At 41.6% G+C, this 20256-nt stretch overlaps 1 protein-coding gene across 17 annotated transcripts in view; it reads left to right on the top strand.

Annotated features, from left to right (window-relative positions):
- The window catches only part of LOC138751792 (sickle tail protein homolog), a 689307-nt gene that overhangs the window by 615345 nt on the left and 53706 nt on the right, over nucleotides 1-20256 (top strand). For all 17 annotated transcript variants that reach the window (XM_069914590.1, XM_069914602.1, XM_069914587.1 and 14 more), the window contains one exon: nucleotides 17025-17200. In XM_069914590.1, coding sequence (XP_069770691.1) covers nucleotides 17025-17200 — 176 coding nt within the window. The remainder of the gene's footprint in view (nucleotides 1-17024; nucleotides 17201-20256) is intronic.

The raw sequence follows: 20256 nt of genomic DNA, 5'->3' as shown, positions 1-20256 counted from the left end.
TGCACCTAAACCAGCCTGCACCTAAACCAGCCTGCACCTAAACCAGCCTGCACCTAAACCAGCCTGCACCTAAACCAGCCTGCACCTAAACCAGCCTGCACCTAAACCAGCCTGCACCTAAACCAGCCTGCACCTAAACCAGCCTGCACCTAAACCAGCCTGCACCTAAACCAGCCTGCACCTAAACCAGCCTGCACCTAAACCAGCCTGCACCTAAACCAGCCTGCACCTAAACCAGCCTGCACCTAAACCAGCCTGCACCTAAACCAGCCTGCACCTAAACCAGCCTGCACCTAAACCAGCCTGCACCTAAACCAGCCTGCACCTAAACCAGCCTGCACCTAAACCAGCCTGCACCTAAACCAGCCTGCACCTAAACCAGCCTGCACCTAAACCAGCCTGCACCTAAACCAGCCTGCACCTAAACCAGCCTGCACCTAAACCAGTCTGCTCATGATGATATAGTTTTGAACCCCCACTCCATCCTGATCCAGAGAATGATATCTCATACGCCAGGCACGGCATTCAACACTGAACTTCTTGTCCAAAAGACCACAGTCACCCTGGGTTAGTAGCAAAATCCCTAGGCCCATCACCACTGGCGCTTCTCAGGACAGTGTGCTCAGCCCACTACTTTTCATACTGCTGACTCACGACTGTACTGCTAGATTCAGTTCAAATGGTTTGGATGCAGACTGGTTTAGATTTGCAGGTTTTCCAACAGTACTTGGCCTTATTGCCAGCAACGATGAGTCAGGTTACAGAGAGGAGGTTGAACAGCTCGTGAAATCCTGCGAGAATAGCAACCTGAGTCTCATTGTGGACAAGGCAAAAGAGATGATTGTGGACTTCAGGAGGATGAAGGCCAATCATTCTCCATTGCACATCAACAATTCCATCATGGAGAAAGTGGAGAGCCCAAAGTTCCTTGGTGTGCATGTAAAGGACGACTTATATGGACCCACAACACCTCATTAGTCAGTATGGATGAGATTATTAAGTACCATGTGTGTACCATGTGTATTCAGATGATATAAATTTGAACTTGAAATAAGTGGCACACTTTCAATAATCATCTCAACCAGGGCCCTTGATCTACAAACTTCAAGTCCCAGGCAGGTCCAGAGATTGATTGAATCCAGGATATAATGCCTGAATCTCCCAACAGACGCAGTGATGCAGGACTTTGCAATCAATGGTGCACACCTCTTTTGAAAGAAATTCAAGATGATCTTGAGGTAATTAGTGCTCTGGGGCTACCAAAATAATATGACATCCAACCAAGCCAAGCCCTAATCTAGTGACAGTCATTTAATTTTACTGGGGGAAAAGAGATTGGAGAATAGGAGAAGGAGAAGAGGGAATCGCAGCAGCAGTAGAAATATTTTCTTCAACTTTGAAATACTTTGTCTGTAAAGCTATGATTGTAATAGGTTTATGAACATCTTCCTTTTGTATTGCCGGGTTTGGTGGTGGAGGCTGGTACAATAGGAGCATTCAAAACACTCTGAGATAGGCACATGGATGTAAGAAAAATAGAGGCAGGGAAGGTTAAGTTTGTTTGGAGTTGATTTCCATTAGTCGGCACAATATTGTGGGCTGAAGGGTCTGTACTTTTCTTTCCCATTTAGGTTCAATGGAGTAATCTGTTTTATTATTCTAATTTTTCAAACTTTTTCTTTCCATTCACATACCACTTTAAGAATCCTATGCCTTAGGTGCTCTGTGATTAGTAAGACATTGCTTAAGGTGGTATGTGAGTGGGAAAAAAAGATTGAAAACCATTGCTCTAGACAAGACCAGATTGTTACTGAAATATTTTGCTTGAGAAAAATTGCCATTGGCCCATTTCCTTTGGGGGGGGGGGGGGGGGGTTATGAAACCGTACACATAACAAGTCAATTAGGGACAATTAAAACAGAGGCTTTCAAACTTTTTCTTTCCACTCACATACCACCTTCAGTAATCCCTTACTCATCACAGAGCACCTACGGCATAGGGAATACTGAAGGTGGTATGTGAGTGGGAAAAAAAGATTGAAAACCATTGCTCTAGACAAGACCAGATTGTTACTGAAATATTTTGCTTGAGAAAAATTGCCATTGGCCCATTTCCTTTGGGGGGGGGGTTATGAAACCGTGCACATAACGAGCTAATTAGGGACAATTAAAACAGTGGCTTTCAAACTTTTTCTTTCCACTCACATACCACCTTCAGTAATCCCTTACTAATCACAGAGCACCTACGGCATAGGGAGTACTGAAGGTGGTATATGAGTGGAAAGAAAAAGTTTGAAAACCACTGGTCTAACCCATTTGTGATCTCACTTGTCACATAATGTAAGATTTTTTAAAAAAAATTATTATTGCTAATGAATTCAATATTGTTTAAAGCAAGTTTTACATGTTCTCACCTCATTTATGCCAGTGCAAACCAAGGCCTGGGACTTCTCAAGTCAATTCTCAGGATATTGAACTGGGACCACTAGTTGATTTGTAAAGAATTACAGGCAAGGCGGCAAATAATCAACCGATAGGAAAAAAGTAAGCAGACATTTAGAACAGCCTACTAATGTGAAGAGAGAACTTTAAGAGTAAGTTTCAGAAGTGATTGATTTAATTTACTTCAATCAATAATGCCTAAGGGAGTTTTTCATTCCTTAAGGAAATTCTGTCAAAACATAGTTGATAACCAATTTGTCAGATACATATTTGGCCAAAGCAGCATTACTTGGGCACACTTGGCCTTAAAAATAGAATCTACCCAAACTTCTTCCATAAATGAAAAGATACATCTGCATCATTGGTACTTTCAATCTCATCATGACTGGAAAATGTTCTTGGCAGTAGTCATCTGTAATGCTATTCCATAGAGGTAGAAACTTAGTGACCTGAAGAATGACAATATCAGTAGTTTTTTTGTTCCTTCGAGTCGGTACTTTCTGCTGGACCATATTGATTTGATGCCCAATTGCAAAGGAACTGTGTAAGTTTTTAAATTATTTTTCTTACAAACACTGCAAACTATTGCTTAGCTATCTTAGCTTGTAGATATTATCGTCTAAAGGAATTTTTCAGGCGTTTTTCTGAGGAGTTTTATTTGTCCGCAAGTCTGTGCATTAGTTTGTTTTACTTCTCAATGCTTCAGAGATCCTCCTTTCAGCATATTTCCTTAACATCCATCAAAGGTCATCCATCGAGGCTTCATGAACAGAAATGGCAGTACTAACAATAATCCCAGACCAACTCTATCAGCTGCAAACATTGTTCTAATAAAGCAAAACCTTTTCAATTCCCAGGTGAATTGCTGTTGCATTTTGTCTTAGCTGCTATTATTCTACAGCCATTATAGTAAATGTGGATTGCAGAGTGGAGTCTTGCTTAGTGCAGATTCAGCATCACTGGCAACTCGTTCACATTTTATCTGGACTGCTTCCTAGCCAATGAGAACATTAAATAATATTATATTTGATTCATAACCACAGGCTCTTGCTGGTGGGTGGGTGATAACATCTTTTCTCTTCCTTTGCTCACTAATGGAGTAAGAGCACTGGGAAGAAGCTTAAGGCTTTTTTGCAGAACAAATGGGTAGTTGTAATTGAAACCTAGTACAATGCATTCAAATTTCAAATGACACAGCTCATCATTTAGCACTGGATCATGAAAGGAAGCTTTTCTTAAATGTTCTGATTACCCTATGATTTTCTTTTTGTTGAAGATTCCTTTATTTTCATCATATAGTACACAAAATTCACCTACTTTTGCCTCATGTAAAGGCACACAAAGAGGTGCCACTTAGTGTAGCCTGGTCCCCCCAACAAGCAAGAGAGAGTCCTTCGGAGACTCCAACTTTCTATGGATTCACCTCCAGTGCTCCCACAACTTCTATAGCCACATGTCCTCCCTTCCATTCCATTGGCAAGCCTGAGTTCCCAGTTCTGAACATGTTATGATCAGGAAGCCCTCAGCACTCGAGGCCCTTTGGGATCCTCTCTCACTATCGGCATCCTCTCGAATCTTGGTCCCAATACCTGGTTCCCAAGAGCCAGTCTACAGCAGTCTGCACCTTGTGTGAATCCTTCAACCACCAGTCTACAGTGTCCTGAAGCCCGCAGCGTCTTGTGAGTTCTTCAGCTACCAGTCTCCTGCAGCCTTTGTGAGTCCTTCAGCTTCCAGTTTCCAGTCTCCTACAGCGTGCAGTCTGGTGTGAGTCTTTTTACAGCCACACTCCAATCTCCCACAGCCTATGTGGGTCCTTCAGCTGCCACTCTCCCGTCAAGAGTCTCCTGCTCCTTGTTGAGTCCTTCAGCCGCTAATCTTGTGTCCCGCAGCTTGCGTGGGTCATTCAGCCACCAGTCTCCAACAGCATTGGTGAGTCCTTCAGCTGCCAATCCTCAAGCTCCTGCAACCTGTTATAAGTCCTTTAGCCGCCAGCCTCCTGCTTCAGCCTTTGTGGGTCCAGCAAATCCTTAATTTCCTGTGTGCCTGATTTTATTCCAATCATTAGGTTACACTTGTAGATCTTTGTCCAGTTGCGATTTTTTTTTTTTGCTTTTTAGAATATTGGAAATCATTTACCACTAAAATGGTAAGACATGTGGTCATTTTTTTTTTTTTTTTTTTTATAAACAGTTTCAGATTTGTTCCTTTCTATTAGAATCCTGATTAAAATTGTCCAAAATCTAGACACAAATGCATCAATAATCCATGTTTTGCTGAATAACTATGAGTGGGAGGACAGTCTGCAGGGCTAAAATCAGAGCTGAAAATGTTCTTGGGGAAGAGTTGCGAAGCTGCAGTTGAGAACACATGATCTGTGTTTTGTCTCAAAGCTGCTGTAGCATATTTTTTGCATGAATAGGTTTTTTTCCCTCAATTGATTGACGACCTGAAGATAAGGGATGGAGGAATTTCACCAGATTTGTGTAAACATATGAGCAAAGGAACGTGTCTTAGATAAATCAGAGAGAGTACAGAAAGACTGAAGATGAAGGCTGAGTCTTGGTCAAATCTCCAAGTTGCTTTACAACAAAACTGCATTGGGAAATGTAACAGACATTTTAAAGTGCCCAAGAGTGCATTAAAGTAAAGGTAAATTGAATGGCCAATTACTGTACATAATGTGAATTCTCTGGATGCTTTAACTATGATAAAGTATTATTTAAATACGTATTCACTCAGATTAAGTGGAGTGAGTTAAATAAATTTGGCACATTTGGATTTTTACAGTTTGCAAGAGTGCTGCAGTGTGCAAACTAAAGATAGTTCTTGTGGAATCAGTTTGAATAAAAACTTGTTTGACAATAGTTCTTCCAAAGAAGAAGAAGAATCCTTCCCTTTGGAGCCATTTTTTAAAGTTGCTCCTCTCCCAGCGCCATTTTCCCTCCCAAGTTGGAATTCCCACCTCGCTACTTTCCTTACCACCTTTCTGTCATTTAAAATCTCTCCATATAAAGCAATGTTTTTTTTTCTCTGTGAAAACAGGATAAATCAGTACTGTTAGTATAAATAAAAAGATACGTTTTTCAGTTAGTCCCGTTTTGAAGTTGTCTTTGCAGTCCTTTCACCTGGCGAATTTAATCTTTTCATACTTAAAATTTCTTGCACTTCTTTATTCTTGAAAATTCGTTGATTACCTTCTGCGACATCCACCCTCAGCCTTGCTGGATAAATCACTGAATAGTTAAAGTTTTTAGATCGCATTTGTCTCTTTCCCTCATCAAATTCCTTTCTTTGTTTGACCAAGCCAGGGCTGAAGTCCTGGAAAAAACATTACTTTTGCATGGTTCACCACTAATTGGTCATTATTATTTTTTGAATATTCATATGTTGCTCCCATAATTGCATCTCTTTCCTGGTAACTTAAAAGTCTTACCAGGACTGGTTACGGTCACTGTTCGCCAATTCTTCTGGGTCTGAGCCCTTTCAATTTGCTCGCCAATTCTTCTGGGTCTGAGCCCTTTCAATTTGCAGCTTTGCATTTAATTTATTTTGTCCCAGCATTTGTAGGATTCATGTTTCAAAGAAACTCACTGCATCTTTTCCCTCTATTCCTTCTCTCAGTCTGATGATTCTTATATTGTTACATCTGCTAAAATTCTTTATATTGTCTATCTTATCCATCAGTCCTTTCTTTATTGTGTCCTATATTTTTGCTTTTTCTTTCAGTGCCCTCAACCTGTCATTTGTTTTTTCCAGCCTCTGAATGAGTCATTCATTCACTTAAGTCTCCCACAACTTCTTTAATTTCCATTACCTTCTCTGATGTATCTCTCATCGCTGTTTCCATACTCGTAAAACAACTGCATAAAGTTTCCAACATGTTCAGGATGGAGACTATATCTTGGGCCGGCTCCCCAGCTCTGTTGGCTTTAACCAGTCCCAAGACCCCTGCTGAGTCACTCATCAGGCTTCCACTCGATGTTCCTGGCTGAGCTGTCACTTCTTCAGTTTTTGTTCTCAGTTGCCTTAGTCGTTTAGTACTTGGTTTATCCATTTTTGATGATAAAATTCTGGTTTTTGAGTTTTTAAACTGTCTTTTTAATTCATTTTGTGGAGAGCTCTTTCAAAACACCTGCTCAGCTCATTAGTATGGCCACGCCCCTTTGCTGTCAGACTTTTGACATCTGCAGGATTTTTATTCAATCTACTAATTTGTTATATATAAAACCACAGAATGCTAGAAACATGTAGCAGAGCTGATAGGAAAGAGAAACACAAATTAACCTTTTAGGTTGAAGATCTTTTGCCAGAATCTGATGAGTGTTTGCAGCATTTTATTTTTTTTAATTTAGACATACAGCACAGTAACAGGCTTTTCTAGGCCACTAGCAGGTTCCACCCAAATACAGCAATTAACTACAAAATTCAGGTGTTATTGGAAGAGTGGGAGGAAACTGGAGCACCTGGAGGAAACACTCGCAGACACTGGGAGAACATGCAAACTCCTTACAGACAGTACCGTGTTTTCAATTTCAGATTTCTAGCATCTAGCAATTCCTCCCACCCTGCAATCTAGTTCTACTGTTTCCTTCTTTACCCTGTTCTTAATTCTTTCCTCTCATTAACTTTTCTTCCGAGTAATTTGCTAACTTATCTCTCTCTGCGCTCCCTGCTTCCTGTGTACTGTTCTCTAGGTCTGCTGATCCCCACCCCAAAGAGCATGGTCTCATCCCATCAGGCTTTCTTCACTCACCCATTCTCCCTCTGGTGTGCTTTTTATTTTGTTGCCTCTTTTGTCTCCTACTTTTGTTGGCACATTTTACTCTTGCTTCACTAGCCTACTTGATAATAAACTTTTGGGTGATGCAATTATAGTCTTTCACACTGGATATTTCAAGGCGGAATGGTGTCACAGCAAGTACATACAATGTAGGACATTACAGCATGGTAGAGCCATGGTATCCCAATGGCTGGGGTTCAGACCTCACCTCAGGTGCTGTCTATGCAGAGTTTACAACTTCTCCCAGTTGCCTTGTGAGTTTTCTCTGGGTGCTCCAGTTTCTTCCCATATCCAAAAGACATGTGGAGTAGCCTGTAAGTTGGCCACCGTAAGTTGTCTTAAGTAGTCGAAACATGGGGGAGTGGATAAGAGAATGAGAATTTAAAAAGGGATTAATATGGTTGATGGACATCACGGGGGTGCTGGGATGAAGGGGCATGTATCAGTCTGATGATAGAATACCAAAGGAACCACTGTATGGAAAAATGACTGAGGGCTAACTCTCGTGAGGTGGATAGAAATAAAAATTGAAGACTTGCAGAACATAACATAACATAACATAACAATTACAGCACGGAAACAGACCATTAGGCCCTTCTAGTCCGCACCGAACCAAACACCCCTTTCTAGTCCCACCTCCCTGCACAATGCCCATAACCCTCCATCTTCTTCTCATCCATATACCTGTCCAACCTTTTCTTAAATAATACAATTGACTCCGCCGCCACTATTTCTCCCGGAAGATCATTCCACACAGCTACCACTCTCTGAGTAAAGAAGTTCCCCCTCATGTTACCTCTAAACCTCTGCCCCTTAACTCTTAACTCATGTCCTCTTGTTTTAATCTTTCCTCCTCTTAACGGAAATAGTCTATCCACATCCATTCTGTCTATCCCTTTCATAATCTTAAATATTTCTATCAAATCCCCTCTCAACCTTCTACGCTCCAAAGAATAAAGACCCAATCTGTCCAATCTCTCCCTATACTCCAGATGCTTAAACCCAGGCAACATTCTGGTGAACCTTCTCTGCACTCTCTCCACTCTGTTTATATCCTTCCTATAATTAGGCGACCAGAACTGCACACAGAACTCCAAATTAGGCCGCAACAACATCTCCAATGAATTTTGACATTGGTTCACACCACTGGGACAACAAGCATTGGATGGTCCTGTTCAGCCAACTCACATAAAATCAGCTAAGGAAGAAACGAGAAAAAGAGAATCTCAAAAATCAAGAACCCATTTGCTTACAAAAACAACATCCCTGCTCCTCTGTCGTATGTGTGAAAAGGAACTTTCCAGCCTAAGCTGGTCTAATCAGCCACCTTTGCAATATTAAAGGTTGGATAGATGTCATGGTCTTAATCAAGAATGAGTGAGGAACAACATCTCTCTTTTAAGATGCTGCGAAATAATCTCCTGCCAAAAAAAATCACTTTATTAACCTTAAATCTAAAGAGAATGTGGATGATTAACATGTCTTAATTCAAATTTAACCTAACGTTTATCAATGAAGCAGGTTAGGAGTGATTTTATATGGAGAAATTGTGATTTTAGTTGGGTCACTTCCAATCCCAAATGCATTCACCTCACACTCCCTCTGAAAGTAGCAAATACACTTCACTTACTATGAAGATGTATGAATACTGGCAGAGGCTGCATTGTTCTGATAAGACAAAGTGAATGTAATGAACAAATAAAGAAGGGTTCCATCCCATCTCATGCTCTTTCCGTCAGGGCCTGTACGTAGTTGCTTTTTTCCACGTGTCCTCAGATATGGTCTGTATCAGGCTTAAGCTGGAGTTTGTTGTTCAGGCTTTAATTACGAAGGTGAGATGCATTACTGAGAAATCAATAACCAGCTGACGCAGTGGACGTCTTAGTGCGGAAATCAGTTTCAGTTTCCCATGTAATAAACACTAAATGCCTTTTGAAGTGGTTGCATGAAGGGGCAGATGATGGCTCCTGTAATTATAAACTCAAATTGTTATTTCTCATTAATTATGTGTAGCTGTGTTGGCAACATCATTAAAGTAGGGCTAAAGGTTGGAAAGTGAATTGATCCACAGAGACACTTGCTGCTTCTATTCTCATCAATGTCTTGAACTTTGACCTGAACTATTCCTGCAGTGGAGTGTAGGGAACAGGGAGGGTAGAAGGAGAGCAGTGGATTGAGTGGCGCCAAAGCTGGCCCATATCTTGCAAGTAATAACTGCTCAAGCTCTGCAATGCTCTAATCTCTTGTTATAACATGGGTCTCAGAACCCTCAACAATCATTCAACAGAGTTGACCATTTTGCCTTGTCCATGACAACAAGGACGTCCCAGTGGCCAATAATTTCAATTCCAAACACCATGCCCATGCTGACAGGTCTGACCGTGGACTGGTACTGTCAAATTGAGGCCAGCCGCAAAATGGAGGAACAATATCTTCTCAGTGATCTCTAACCAAACGGCATTAATATTGGCTTTCAATTTCCGTTGATCACCCTCCCTTGGTCTTACTTTCCCTCTCCTTGACTTCTTTCTTCAACTCGCTGCTCCTGTCACAGAGCTATCCGCCCTCGCCCCATCACTTTTCAACTTCTCTATCTTCTACCCCTCCGACCTGTATCTACCTATTACCTCTTAACTATTAGCATGTGCTCCTTCACCATCTACTTTCTCCCTCTTCTCTTCCCCACGTCTTTTCTATCTACGTTTCTAGACGCACTTTCAAATTCATGCGTGCTGACATATGTTAATTATATAAACTTCCTTATAGGTGAGTGCATTTTTCCCAGGTGCTCTGGCTTCCTTTCATCTCCAAACATGGGCTGGTTGTTCAGCTAACCAACTACTGTAAAGTATCCTTTGTGTAGGTGGATAGTGGAAGAATAGTGGGTAGAAGGTTTCAATGAGTGGATGGATTTTAAAGTATCTGAAAATGTTGGTGTGAGTAAGCTATAGCCTGAATCTTCTGCAAAACGTGAGGCCATACCTTAAAAAAGCAGTCCCTAACCTCAAAGAGCCCCACCAACCAGGCCATGCCCTCTTCACTCTGCTACCGGTGGGGAAAAGGTACAGGAGCCTAAAGACAAGCACTCAACAGCACAAGCATAGCTTCTTCCCCACTGCCGTCAGATTCCCAAATAATCAATGAACCAAAGACAATGCCTTACCTTTCATGCACTATTTAAAAAAAATTTATTGTAGTGAGATGGTTTATATTAATGCTAGCACCGTGATGCAGCTGCTAAACATCGAGTTTTGTGACTTGTTCACGACAATAAATTCTGATTCTGGTACTCTCTTTGCGTGCTAAAAGTAGTTGTGCCTTAGATGTGCCCACTGCACTCTCTGTTCTGTGAGCTACTCATTGTATTGCTATGTATGCTTCTTTTCAATACCCTAACCAAGTTATCCATCAGAAAGTCATAATTTGAATCAATCTTGCCAGTTTTTTTAAATCATCAGACACGGAACGGTTCTGCGGATTGGCTCTTGGATTTCACATTTCTAAGATGACAGGTTTATTGTCAGTGTACATACATGACATCACATACAACCTAGAGATTCTTTTTCCTGCTGGTGAGGAAGAATTACCACTTATTGGTAGTGCAAAAAGACAGCAGACAGCATATACATGTAAACAAATAAAGAACTGTAAACAGATAACAAATGTAAACAAGTTGACTTGTGCAATACAGAGGCAATAAAAAAAAGGTTTTGAGGAGTTTGATGCAGGAGGAGGAGCAGCTGTTCCTGAACCTGGTGGCGTGAGTTTTGTGGCATCTATACCTCTTCCCTGATGGCACCAGTGAGAACAGAGCGTGCTGGTGGTGTGGATCCTTGATGATTGCTGCTACTCTCTAACAGCAGTGTTCCCTGTAGATGTTCTCAATAGTGGGGAGGGTTTTGCCTGTGATGTCCTGGGCTGTGTCTGGTACCTCTGGAGGACTTTATGCTCAGGGGAATTGATATTCCCATACCATGATGCAACCAGTCAGCACACTTTCCACCACACATCTGTAGAAATTCGCCAGTGTTTTTGGTGTCAAACCAAACCTCTGCAAATTCCTGAGGAAGTTCAGTATGGTACTTCTGAAAGCCTTTAATAACCTAGTTTTAAAAATTTATTGTGGATAAGCATGATTCTGCTGCCCACAGACTCTCTGCCAAGTCGCTAGGACCAGATGAAATGTACCCCAGGCTACTGTGGGAGGTGAGGGACGAGATTGCTGAACTTCTGGTGATGATCTTTGAAACATCAATGGGGACGGCAGAGGTTCCAGAGGATTGGAAGGTTGCGGATGTTGTTCCTTTATTCAAGAAAGGGAGCAGGGATATAGACCAGTGAGTCTTACTTCAGTGGTTGGTAAGTTGATGGAGAAGATCCTGAGAGGTAGGATTTATGAACATTTGGAGGGGTATAATATGATTAGAATAGTCAACATGGCTCTGTCAAGGGCAGGTTGTGCCTTTCGAGCCTGATTGAATTTTTAAGGATGTGAGTAAACACTTTGATAAAGGAAGAGCAGTGGATGTAGTGTATATGGATTTCAGCAAGGTATTTGATAAGGTTCCCAAATGCAAGGCTTGTTAAGAAAGTAAGAAGGCATGGTATCCAAGGGAACATTGCTTTGTGGATCCGGAACTGGCTTGCCCACAGAAGGCAAAGATTGGTTGTAGATGGGTCGTATTCTGCATGGAGGTCAGTGACCAGTGGTGGTCCTCAGGGAACTGTTCTGGGGTCCTTACTCTTTGTGATTTTTATAAATGACCTGGATGAGGAAGTGGAGCGATGGGTTCAGGTTTCATATTTATTGTTGAAGTATATACATGACATCACATACAACCTTGCGATTCCTTTTTCCTGTGGCCGTGGCAAAATTACTACTAATTGATAGTACAAAACAATTGTACATGGCGTAAAAAATGTAAACAAACAAAAACTGTAAACAACCTGACTCTGCAATACAGAGAGAACAAAAGAAAAATAAATAAAGTGCACAATTAAGAGTCCTTAATTGAGTTTCTGATTGCTTGTCATTGAGGAGTCTGATGGTGGAGGGGTAACTGCTGTTCCTGAACTTGGTGATGCGAGTCTTGTGGGACCTATACCTCCTTGATGGCAGAAGCGAGAACAGAGCATGTGCTGGTTGATGAGGGTCTTTGATGATTCCTGCTGCTCTCAGACTACAGCGTTCTCTGTAGGTCTGGTCAATAGTGGGTCAATAGTGCCTGTGAGATGCTGGGCTGTATCCACTACCTTTTAGAGGACTTTACGCTCAGGGCTATTGGTGTTTCCATACCAGACCATGATGCAGCCGGTCAGTACACTCTGTAGAAATTTGCCAGGGTTTCTGGTGTCATACCAAAACTCTGAAAACTCCTTAAGAAGTAGAGGACGTGCTTTCTTTATGATGCCATTGGTGTGTTGGGTCCAGGAAAGATCCTCCGAGATCGTGACTTCCAAGACTTAAATTTACTCACCCTCTCCACTTCTGATCCCCCAATGATCACTGGATTGTAAACCTCTGGCTTTCCCTTTCTGAAGTCAACAATCAGCTCCTTAGTTTTGGTGACATTGAGTGCAAGGTTGTTGTTGGTGCATCATTCAAGTTTTCAATCTCCATCCTGTATTCTGACTCATCCCCTTCCTTTATACAACCCACTACCGTGGTATAGCTGGTTATTGTTGTACCGAGCTACACAATCAAAGGTGTAAAATGAGTAGAGTAGGAACTAAGAAGACATCCTTGTGGTGGTCCAGTACTAATGGAGATTGTGGAGGAGATGTTTTTACAAACCTTCTCTGATTGTGGTCTGGAGGTGAGGAAATCCATGATCCAATTACGCAGTGGAGTGTTAACTCCCAGGTCTTGGAGTTTGCTGATCAGTTTGGAGGGGATGATGGTGTTAAATGCCAAACTGTAGTCGATAAAGGGCATTCTGATGTAGGCATCTTTGCTGTCTAGATGTTCCAAGATTTTGTGTTGATGGCATCTGCCGTAGACCTGTTGCTACGAAAGGCGAACTGTAACGTATCCATGTCACCACTCAGACAAGAGCAGAAATGCTTTATCACCAGCCTTTTGAAACACTTCATCACTGTTGATGTAAGTGGTACTGGTCAAAAGTCATTAAGGCAGGTTACTACACTCTTCTTGGGCACTGGTATGATTGACGCCTTTTAGAAACAGGTGGGTACCACACCCTGCTGGAGAGAGATATTGAAGATAGCTGTGAATACCTTGGTAAGTTGGTCAGCACACATTTTTAATACTTGGCCAGGTATTCCATCCGGGCCAGATGCTTTCCTCAGATTCACTCTCCTGAAGGCAACACACACATCGTTCTCAGATACGGACAGGGTGGGATCATCAGGGGATGTGGGGTGCGGAGGGGTGGTTCTTTGCTATTACTGTAATCAAATCAGGTGTAGAAGGCATTGAGTTCCTCTGGGAGAGAAGCTTTCCCATTTGCTACTTTACCAGATTTCATTTTGTAACAGGTTATGTCATTTAGGCCCTGCCACAGCTGTCGGGTGTCTCTTGTTATTTCCATTTTCACACGGAATCTCCATTTCGTCTGGGAGATAGCTTTCCACAGGTCATACCTGCTCCTGCTGTACTGATCTGGATCTCCGGACTTAAATGCCTGTAATCTGGCTCTCAGCAGGTTCCAAATTTCATTGTTCAACCAGGGCTTCTGGTTGTTGAAAACCCTGAATGATTTGGTGGAGATGCACTCAACCTCAGCTGATTTGATAAAGTGTGTGACAGCCTCAGTGTACTTGTTCAGGTTCTCAGCCAAATCCTTGAACACCTCCCAATCCGCTGACTTGATAAAGTCCTGTAACTGTCCTTCAGCCTCCTGTGACCATCTTCTAGATGTCCAGACAACTTGAGCCTCTCTTTTTGAGCTCTGTCTGTATAAAGGCAGAAGGAGCACAGCCAGGTTATCAGACTTGCCAAAGTGCAGTCTCGGGATAGAACGATAGGCTTCCTTATCTTGGTGTACGAGTAATCAAGTGTGATGGGACCTCCCTCTGGAACAGCGGGTTGCATGCTGGTGGTAGTTGGGCAGGGTTTTTTTGACACAGGCTTGGTTAAAGTTGCCATCTAAGATTTGTAGTGCATTGGGCTGGGCCATCTCTTGTTTACTGACAACATCATGCAGTTCCGTAAGTGCCCGCTTGTAATTGGCATCCAGAGTGATGTAAATTCTGGTGAGAATCACTTATGAGAAGTCTCAGGGTGGATAGAAGGGTCTGTATTTAATTGAGATTTGCTTTAAAGCAGAAGTTGACATAACCCCAATGTCCATGCACCACCCAGTATTAATGAAAAACCAAACAGCTCCTCCTCTCCCTTTACCAGAATTCGAGTTCCGATCCAATCTATGGATGGGGAAACCGTCTGGTCGGATAGCTGTGTCAAGTGTGTTCTCTGTTACCCAGGTCTCGGTGCAGCAAACAGCTGAGATTATCTTACTTGGCTCTGGTAGATTAGCCTTACCCTTAGAATAAAATCATTGATTTATTCTCCAGTGACTGGACATTTGCCAGTAATATGGATGGTAGGGGAAGTCTCAGACCTCTGTGCTGCAGCCTTGTTTGAATCCTGGCCCTAACTCCACGTTTCCGCCCTCAGTCATGGTGGTGGCCTGTCCCTTTAAGATCTCTGCCTTGCCCCCATTCTGTTTCTGAAGCAGCTGTTACCTGGGAGATTTGAGGATCATTTAACTATGATTAGCAGGTGTTTGGTTATTGAAAAAAATACCTGCAGCTGATTGTAAGGAGACCAGCTGTATTGTGCGTGTTTTTTTTAACAGGTATTTAAAAGTTTTTAATAACGTGGATTCTGCAGCCTGTAGGAAGTCACCAGTGCCATTTTGTTGGTCAGTAATTTGCTGATGACACAAGGTTGTGGATGGTATGGAGGGCTGTCAGAGGTTACAAAACTGGGCTGAGAAGTGGCAGATGGAGTTCAACCCAGATAGGTGTGAAGTAGTTCATTTCGGTCGGTCAAATATGATGGCAGAATATAATATTAATGGTAAGACTATTGGCAGTGTGGAGTATCCGAAAGATCTTGGGGGTCCCAGTCTATCAGAAGGTCAAAGCAACTGCACAGGTTGACTCTGTGGTTAAGAGGGCAATACTGTGTAATGGCCTTCATTAATCATGGAATTGAATTTAGGAGCCAAGAGGAAATGTTGCAGTTATATGGGATCCTGGTCAGACCCCATTTGAAGTACTGTGCACAGTTCTGGTCACCTCACTGCCAGAGGGACATGGAAGCCATAGAAAGGGTGTAGGGGAGATTTACAAGGATGTTCTCTGGTTTAGGGATCATGCCCTATGAAAACAGGTTGAGTTTTCATAAAAACTCGGCCTTTTCTCTTTGGAGTGGCCTGATAGAGGTGTTTAAGATGGTGAGAAACATTAATCGTGTAGATAGACAGAGCCTTTTTCCCAGGGCTGAAATGATTGCCACAAGAAGACACTGGTTTAAGGTGCTAGGGAGTAGATACAGGGGAGATGTCAGGGGCAAGGTTTTACACAGAGAGTGGTGGGTGCATGGAATGGGCTGCCAGTAACAGTTGTGGAGGCGGATATGTTAGGCTCCTTTTTTTTTAAAAAAAAAAGAACTTTTGCGCATGTAGATCCTTTGTTTAAAAAAGGTTCGAAGATCAAGACTTGCAATTATCGGCCTGTAAGTTTGACGTCTGTGGAAGGTAAATTGATGGAAAGCATTCTTAGAGATAGTATATATAAGTATATGGAGGGACTGGGTCTGATCAGGGACACTCAACACGGATTTATGTGTGGAAGGTCATGTTTGACCAATCTTGTTGAATTTTTTGAAGAGGTGATTAGGAATGTTGATGAGGGTAGAGCAGTGGATGTTGTCTATATGGACTTCTGTAAGGCCTTCGATAAGGTTCCACATGGAAGGTTAGTTAGGAAGGCTAAGTCCCTGGGTATTAATTTGGAGATAGTCAAATGGATTCAAAAGTGGCTGGAAGGAAGGTGTCAGAGAGTAGTAGTAGATAATTGTTTGTCAGGATGGAGGCCGGTGACAAGCGGTGAACCTCAGGGATCGGTATTGGGACCGTTGCTATTTGTCATATATATTAATGATCTTCAGGTTTGGGCAGTAAATTGGATTAGTAAATATACAGATGATACTAAAATTGGGGGAACTGTGGATGATGAAGAGGGTTTTCAAAGATTGCAGAGGGATTTAAACTGCTTAGAGGAGTGGGCAGAAATATGGCAGATGGAGTTTAATGCTGATAAGTATGACGTGCTTCATTTTGGTATTGTACTGAAATATGAGAGATGGTGAGATACAGTTGACATGAGAGGAATTTGTTTTAAGGCATATGCAAGATTTGTTTTACTATTGCTCCTTTAAAACTATTGCTGCTGAATGGTGGCGATGAACTCTGCTTCATGGAAAAATTTCATGAGTTCCTTAAAAAAGTTATTTTTATATATCTACTTAGTTCAATCATTTTGTCTTCATAATTGGGTGCTCTCCCATCAGAAAACAGTTGAAACTCCATAGAAGGTGTCAAATTTAATTGCAGCCTGTAATCTGGCTGTAGCAATTGTTCTGTCAGTTCCCTCCAGTTAAGTGGTTATGTGACTTTTGACTTTTGTCCATGCAATCTTTGTGAAATAAAGATAAGATTAAGCTGTGTGTAAGCTGTGAGGTAGATTGATTTCTGAAGGCAGCAAAGCAATTTGATTTCCAAAGTCATTGAACATGCGGAGAAGACTGAATCTGAATTATTTTCCACCATCAGCTCACAAACCAAGAGACACTCAAAGCAATGTTCAAGAAAGCAGAGTCTGAAATCAATGGGAGGGTAATTGAAGCACTGCGGAGATCAGAAGACCCTCTACAGAGACAGCGTATTCTAGTGGAAGAAGAGCGACAGAAGTACTTGGCTGATGAGGAGAAAATAATACAGCAGTTGTGGTAAGTGCAGTCACTTGGAATTACATTGTTTTATTTCCTTTATCATTTTCACCATTACCTTATCAAAGGCTGTTTTTCCTGCTAGCTCATCTTTGGTGCTGTTTAATGTTTCCGATGGCAAGTTTGAACAATTTGTTTTGAATTGATCCTTGTTAAACAGGTATGGCAGTGCCTTGTTGAAATGTGTGTCGAAACAGCTCCTTGTGCCCTGATCTGTATGGTCCTCATTTTGCAATATTTTGTTTGTTTTCCATCCTGTACTGAGATATTTGGTTTAGTGTTGGCTGGTCTCACTTCCACAGGTTACATTCTAAGATCCGTACTTCAGTGAGATCTCCTGAAAATTTGTTTGTGAATGCCAGATGAGAATTCAGTTGATTTTGATGCTTTTTCAAGTTCAGTCACTGAATGTGGAAGCTGTCTGTTCAGGTGGACTCTCACCAGGCAGGGAGCATCTTCCAATAATGAATCCAGAATTAGCAGAGGCAGGTAATGGTTGGTAAAGGAGAGCAAAGCTTCTCTGTAACCAGATAACATTAAGGTAGCTCCATTTACATGTGATGTGTTTTTGAGTGAATTAATGCTTGTCACCTTGATCAAAGTTTGACATTCAAATATTTTTTTTTAATGGGAACCTCATCTTAATATCAGAAACCCTTTAATTGTGATATGTAGGACACCGTTAGATTGCATTGAGATTGACAAATGCCAATCAATTTGGATGCAAAATGGTATGCATCTTTGTACAATTGTGCTCCAGGAGTTTCAACTTTTTCCACATCAATTGTTTGATGCAATATAAAGTCCCAGATATCCTTGAAGACTTGTTCTCTCCCCCTGTAAACTTAAGTTTGTACAAGACAGCCACCCATTCTGTTGTTCACTCAAACCTTCGCTGACCCTTAATTTTATTGTCACGCCCTGACTCTGGGATAAGCAACACTCGATTTTTGTTTTGAAATCATTTCATAGTCTTATCACTGCAATCATAATTTGTTAGGGGAAACTATCCCGTAGCCATTGGACTTTGTGAGCATTTGAGATTACAAAACTTTTCGCGATCAAAAATGACGGCACTGAAAGTCATTATATTCAGACTCTTGATGACAGACCTACTCCTTCATTCTCATTCAAAATAAGCTTCCCAGTTCTCCTCTGATTTAGGCCTCCCCTTTTAAGAAGTTGGGGTAGCTCCTAAGATTAATAGATGTCATCTGGTTGGGTCAGTGATCATTATCTATATATTCTTGATAATTTTCCCCTGCTACCTCAGAATCCTAGTTATAGATTCTATCAGGACCTGGTGACGTATCTATCTATGTTTCTCAGGTTAAATGACACATCCTCCTCTTTAATATTCTCCCCTGGCCTACTCTTCCTATTCCTTTCCCCATCTTCCCTTGTAGTTTCACATTACTTTCTGTCCTTTTCTCGACCTTACACCTCCCCTCCCACTTCTCATTCTATCTGCCCCTTTTTAAAATTATTTTCTTTATCTCTTTTCGCCTATCAGCCTCTGTCTCCCAACTTTCTCCATCCCCTTCTCCACCTGGTTCCATTTCCCCATCATTCCCCATGTGACTTGGCTTGAGAATCATTTATTGTCACAGATACAAAATATACAAAATTTGTTTTGCTTTGCCCTGTAAAGGCACGCAAAGGGTGCCAATAGTCCAGTGCAGAGAAAGAGAAACGAAAGAGAGTCGTCTCAGATAAAGAGTGTTTGTAGATCCCACCGTCTCCTGTGTTCCCATAATCTTCACATAAATTCCTGCAGGGTTTAAGGTGAGAGGGGACCTGAAGGGCAACTTTTTCACAGAGAGTGGTGGTTGAGGAAAAATGCATTAGTGATGATTAAAATGAAAGAGCTGACTTGATGGGTGGACTGGCCTAATTCTGCTCCTATGTCTTGTAGTCATTCACCTCTTCATCTTGATGCAAATTATGACCCAAAACATTTCCTTACCTTCACAGATACTGCTGGATCCACTGAGATCCTCCAACAGTTTACTTATTTTGCTTCAATTTTCCAGTTTCTAAACCCTCTTGAGTGACCACAAAATTGATATGGCTATAGAAGTCGTGTTTTGTATATCCTGATGAGGCAGTTTGGAGATGACGACACAACATTTGCTGGAGTTGAGGATAGCGATGGCTTTGTCAAATGATAATTTGGAAATGTTGGCAGATGGAGTTTAATCTGGACAAGTATGAAGTGTTGCATTTTGGAAGGTCCAGTGCGTGAGGACATTATACAGTAAATGGGAGGACCCTTGTGTGTGTTTCACTAGTGTTTCACTCGCACTCTTGTACGTATAGAAGGATTGATGTACAGAACAGTGATGTATGGAGGGATCTTGGGATACAAGTTGATAACAAATAACAATTCCAGTAAATGTGCTAAGAAAGAAGGTGTATGACATACTTGCTTTTATGCGTTGGGCAACATGTATAAAAGTTAACAAGTCGTGTGGCAGCTGCATAAAACTTTGTTTTGCCCACATCTGGATTATTGTATACAATTCTGGTTGCCACACTACAAGAAGGATGTGGAGTCTATCAACTAAAAGGAGCCACTGGAATAACTTGGATTGTTTTCTTTGGAGTGTCAGAGGTGGAGGAGCAGCCAGATTAAAGTACATGAGATTATCTAGATTGGCATCAGGTTCAGTCCAGACTTGGTGGGCTGAAGGGCTTTGTTGTTCTATGATGAAGTGTGAACTGTTGTATTTATAAAATGGGCATAAAAGCATCCCCATGTTTACAGACCATGAGAGACAACTGTGGTATCTCAAAATTGCCCATGTTTTGCAAGCAGCCAATTAATTCTCTGCTTTTCTTTGGGTGGGAAGAGAGAATGAACTTGGCATCAGCAATTGAAGACATTCCTCATCATTGTTTTGTGATAGTTTATCACAATGAAAATGGTATTTAGCATTAAGCCAAATGTTGTTTATCCCTGTTCACATTATCCTCTTGTTGTCAATTTCATTTGGCTGATTATAGGATTTCCTGTGGTAATCCACATGTCTGTTAGGTCATACCATATATCTTTT

This window comes from Narcine bancroftii, chromosome 1 (assembly GCF_036971445.1).
Source record: "Narcine bancroftii isolate sNarBan1 chromosome 1, sNarBan1.hap1, whole genome shotgun sequence".
NCBI classification, from domain to species: domain Eukaryota; kingdom Metazoa; phylum Chordata; class Chondrichthyes; order Torpediniformes; family Narcinidae; genus Narcine; species Narcine bancroftii.
The sequence above is the reverse complement of the archived record's forward strand: the minus strand, read 5'-3'. Positions and strand labels throughout refer to the sequence as shown.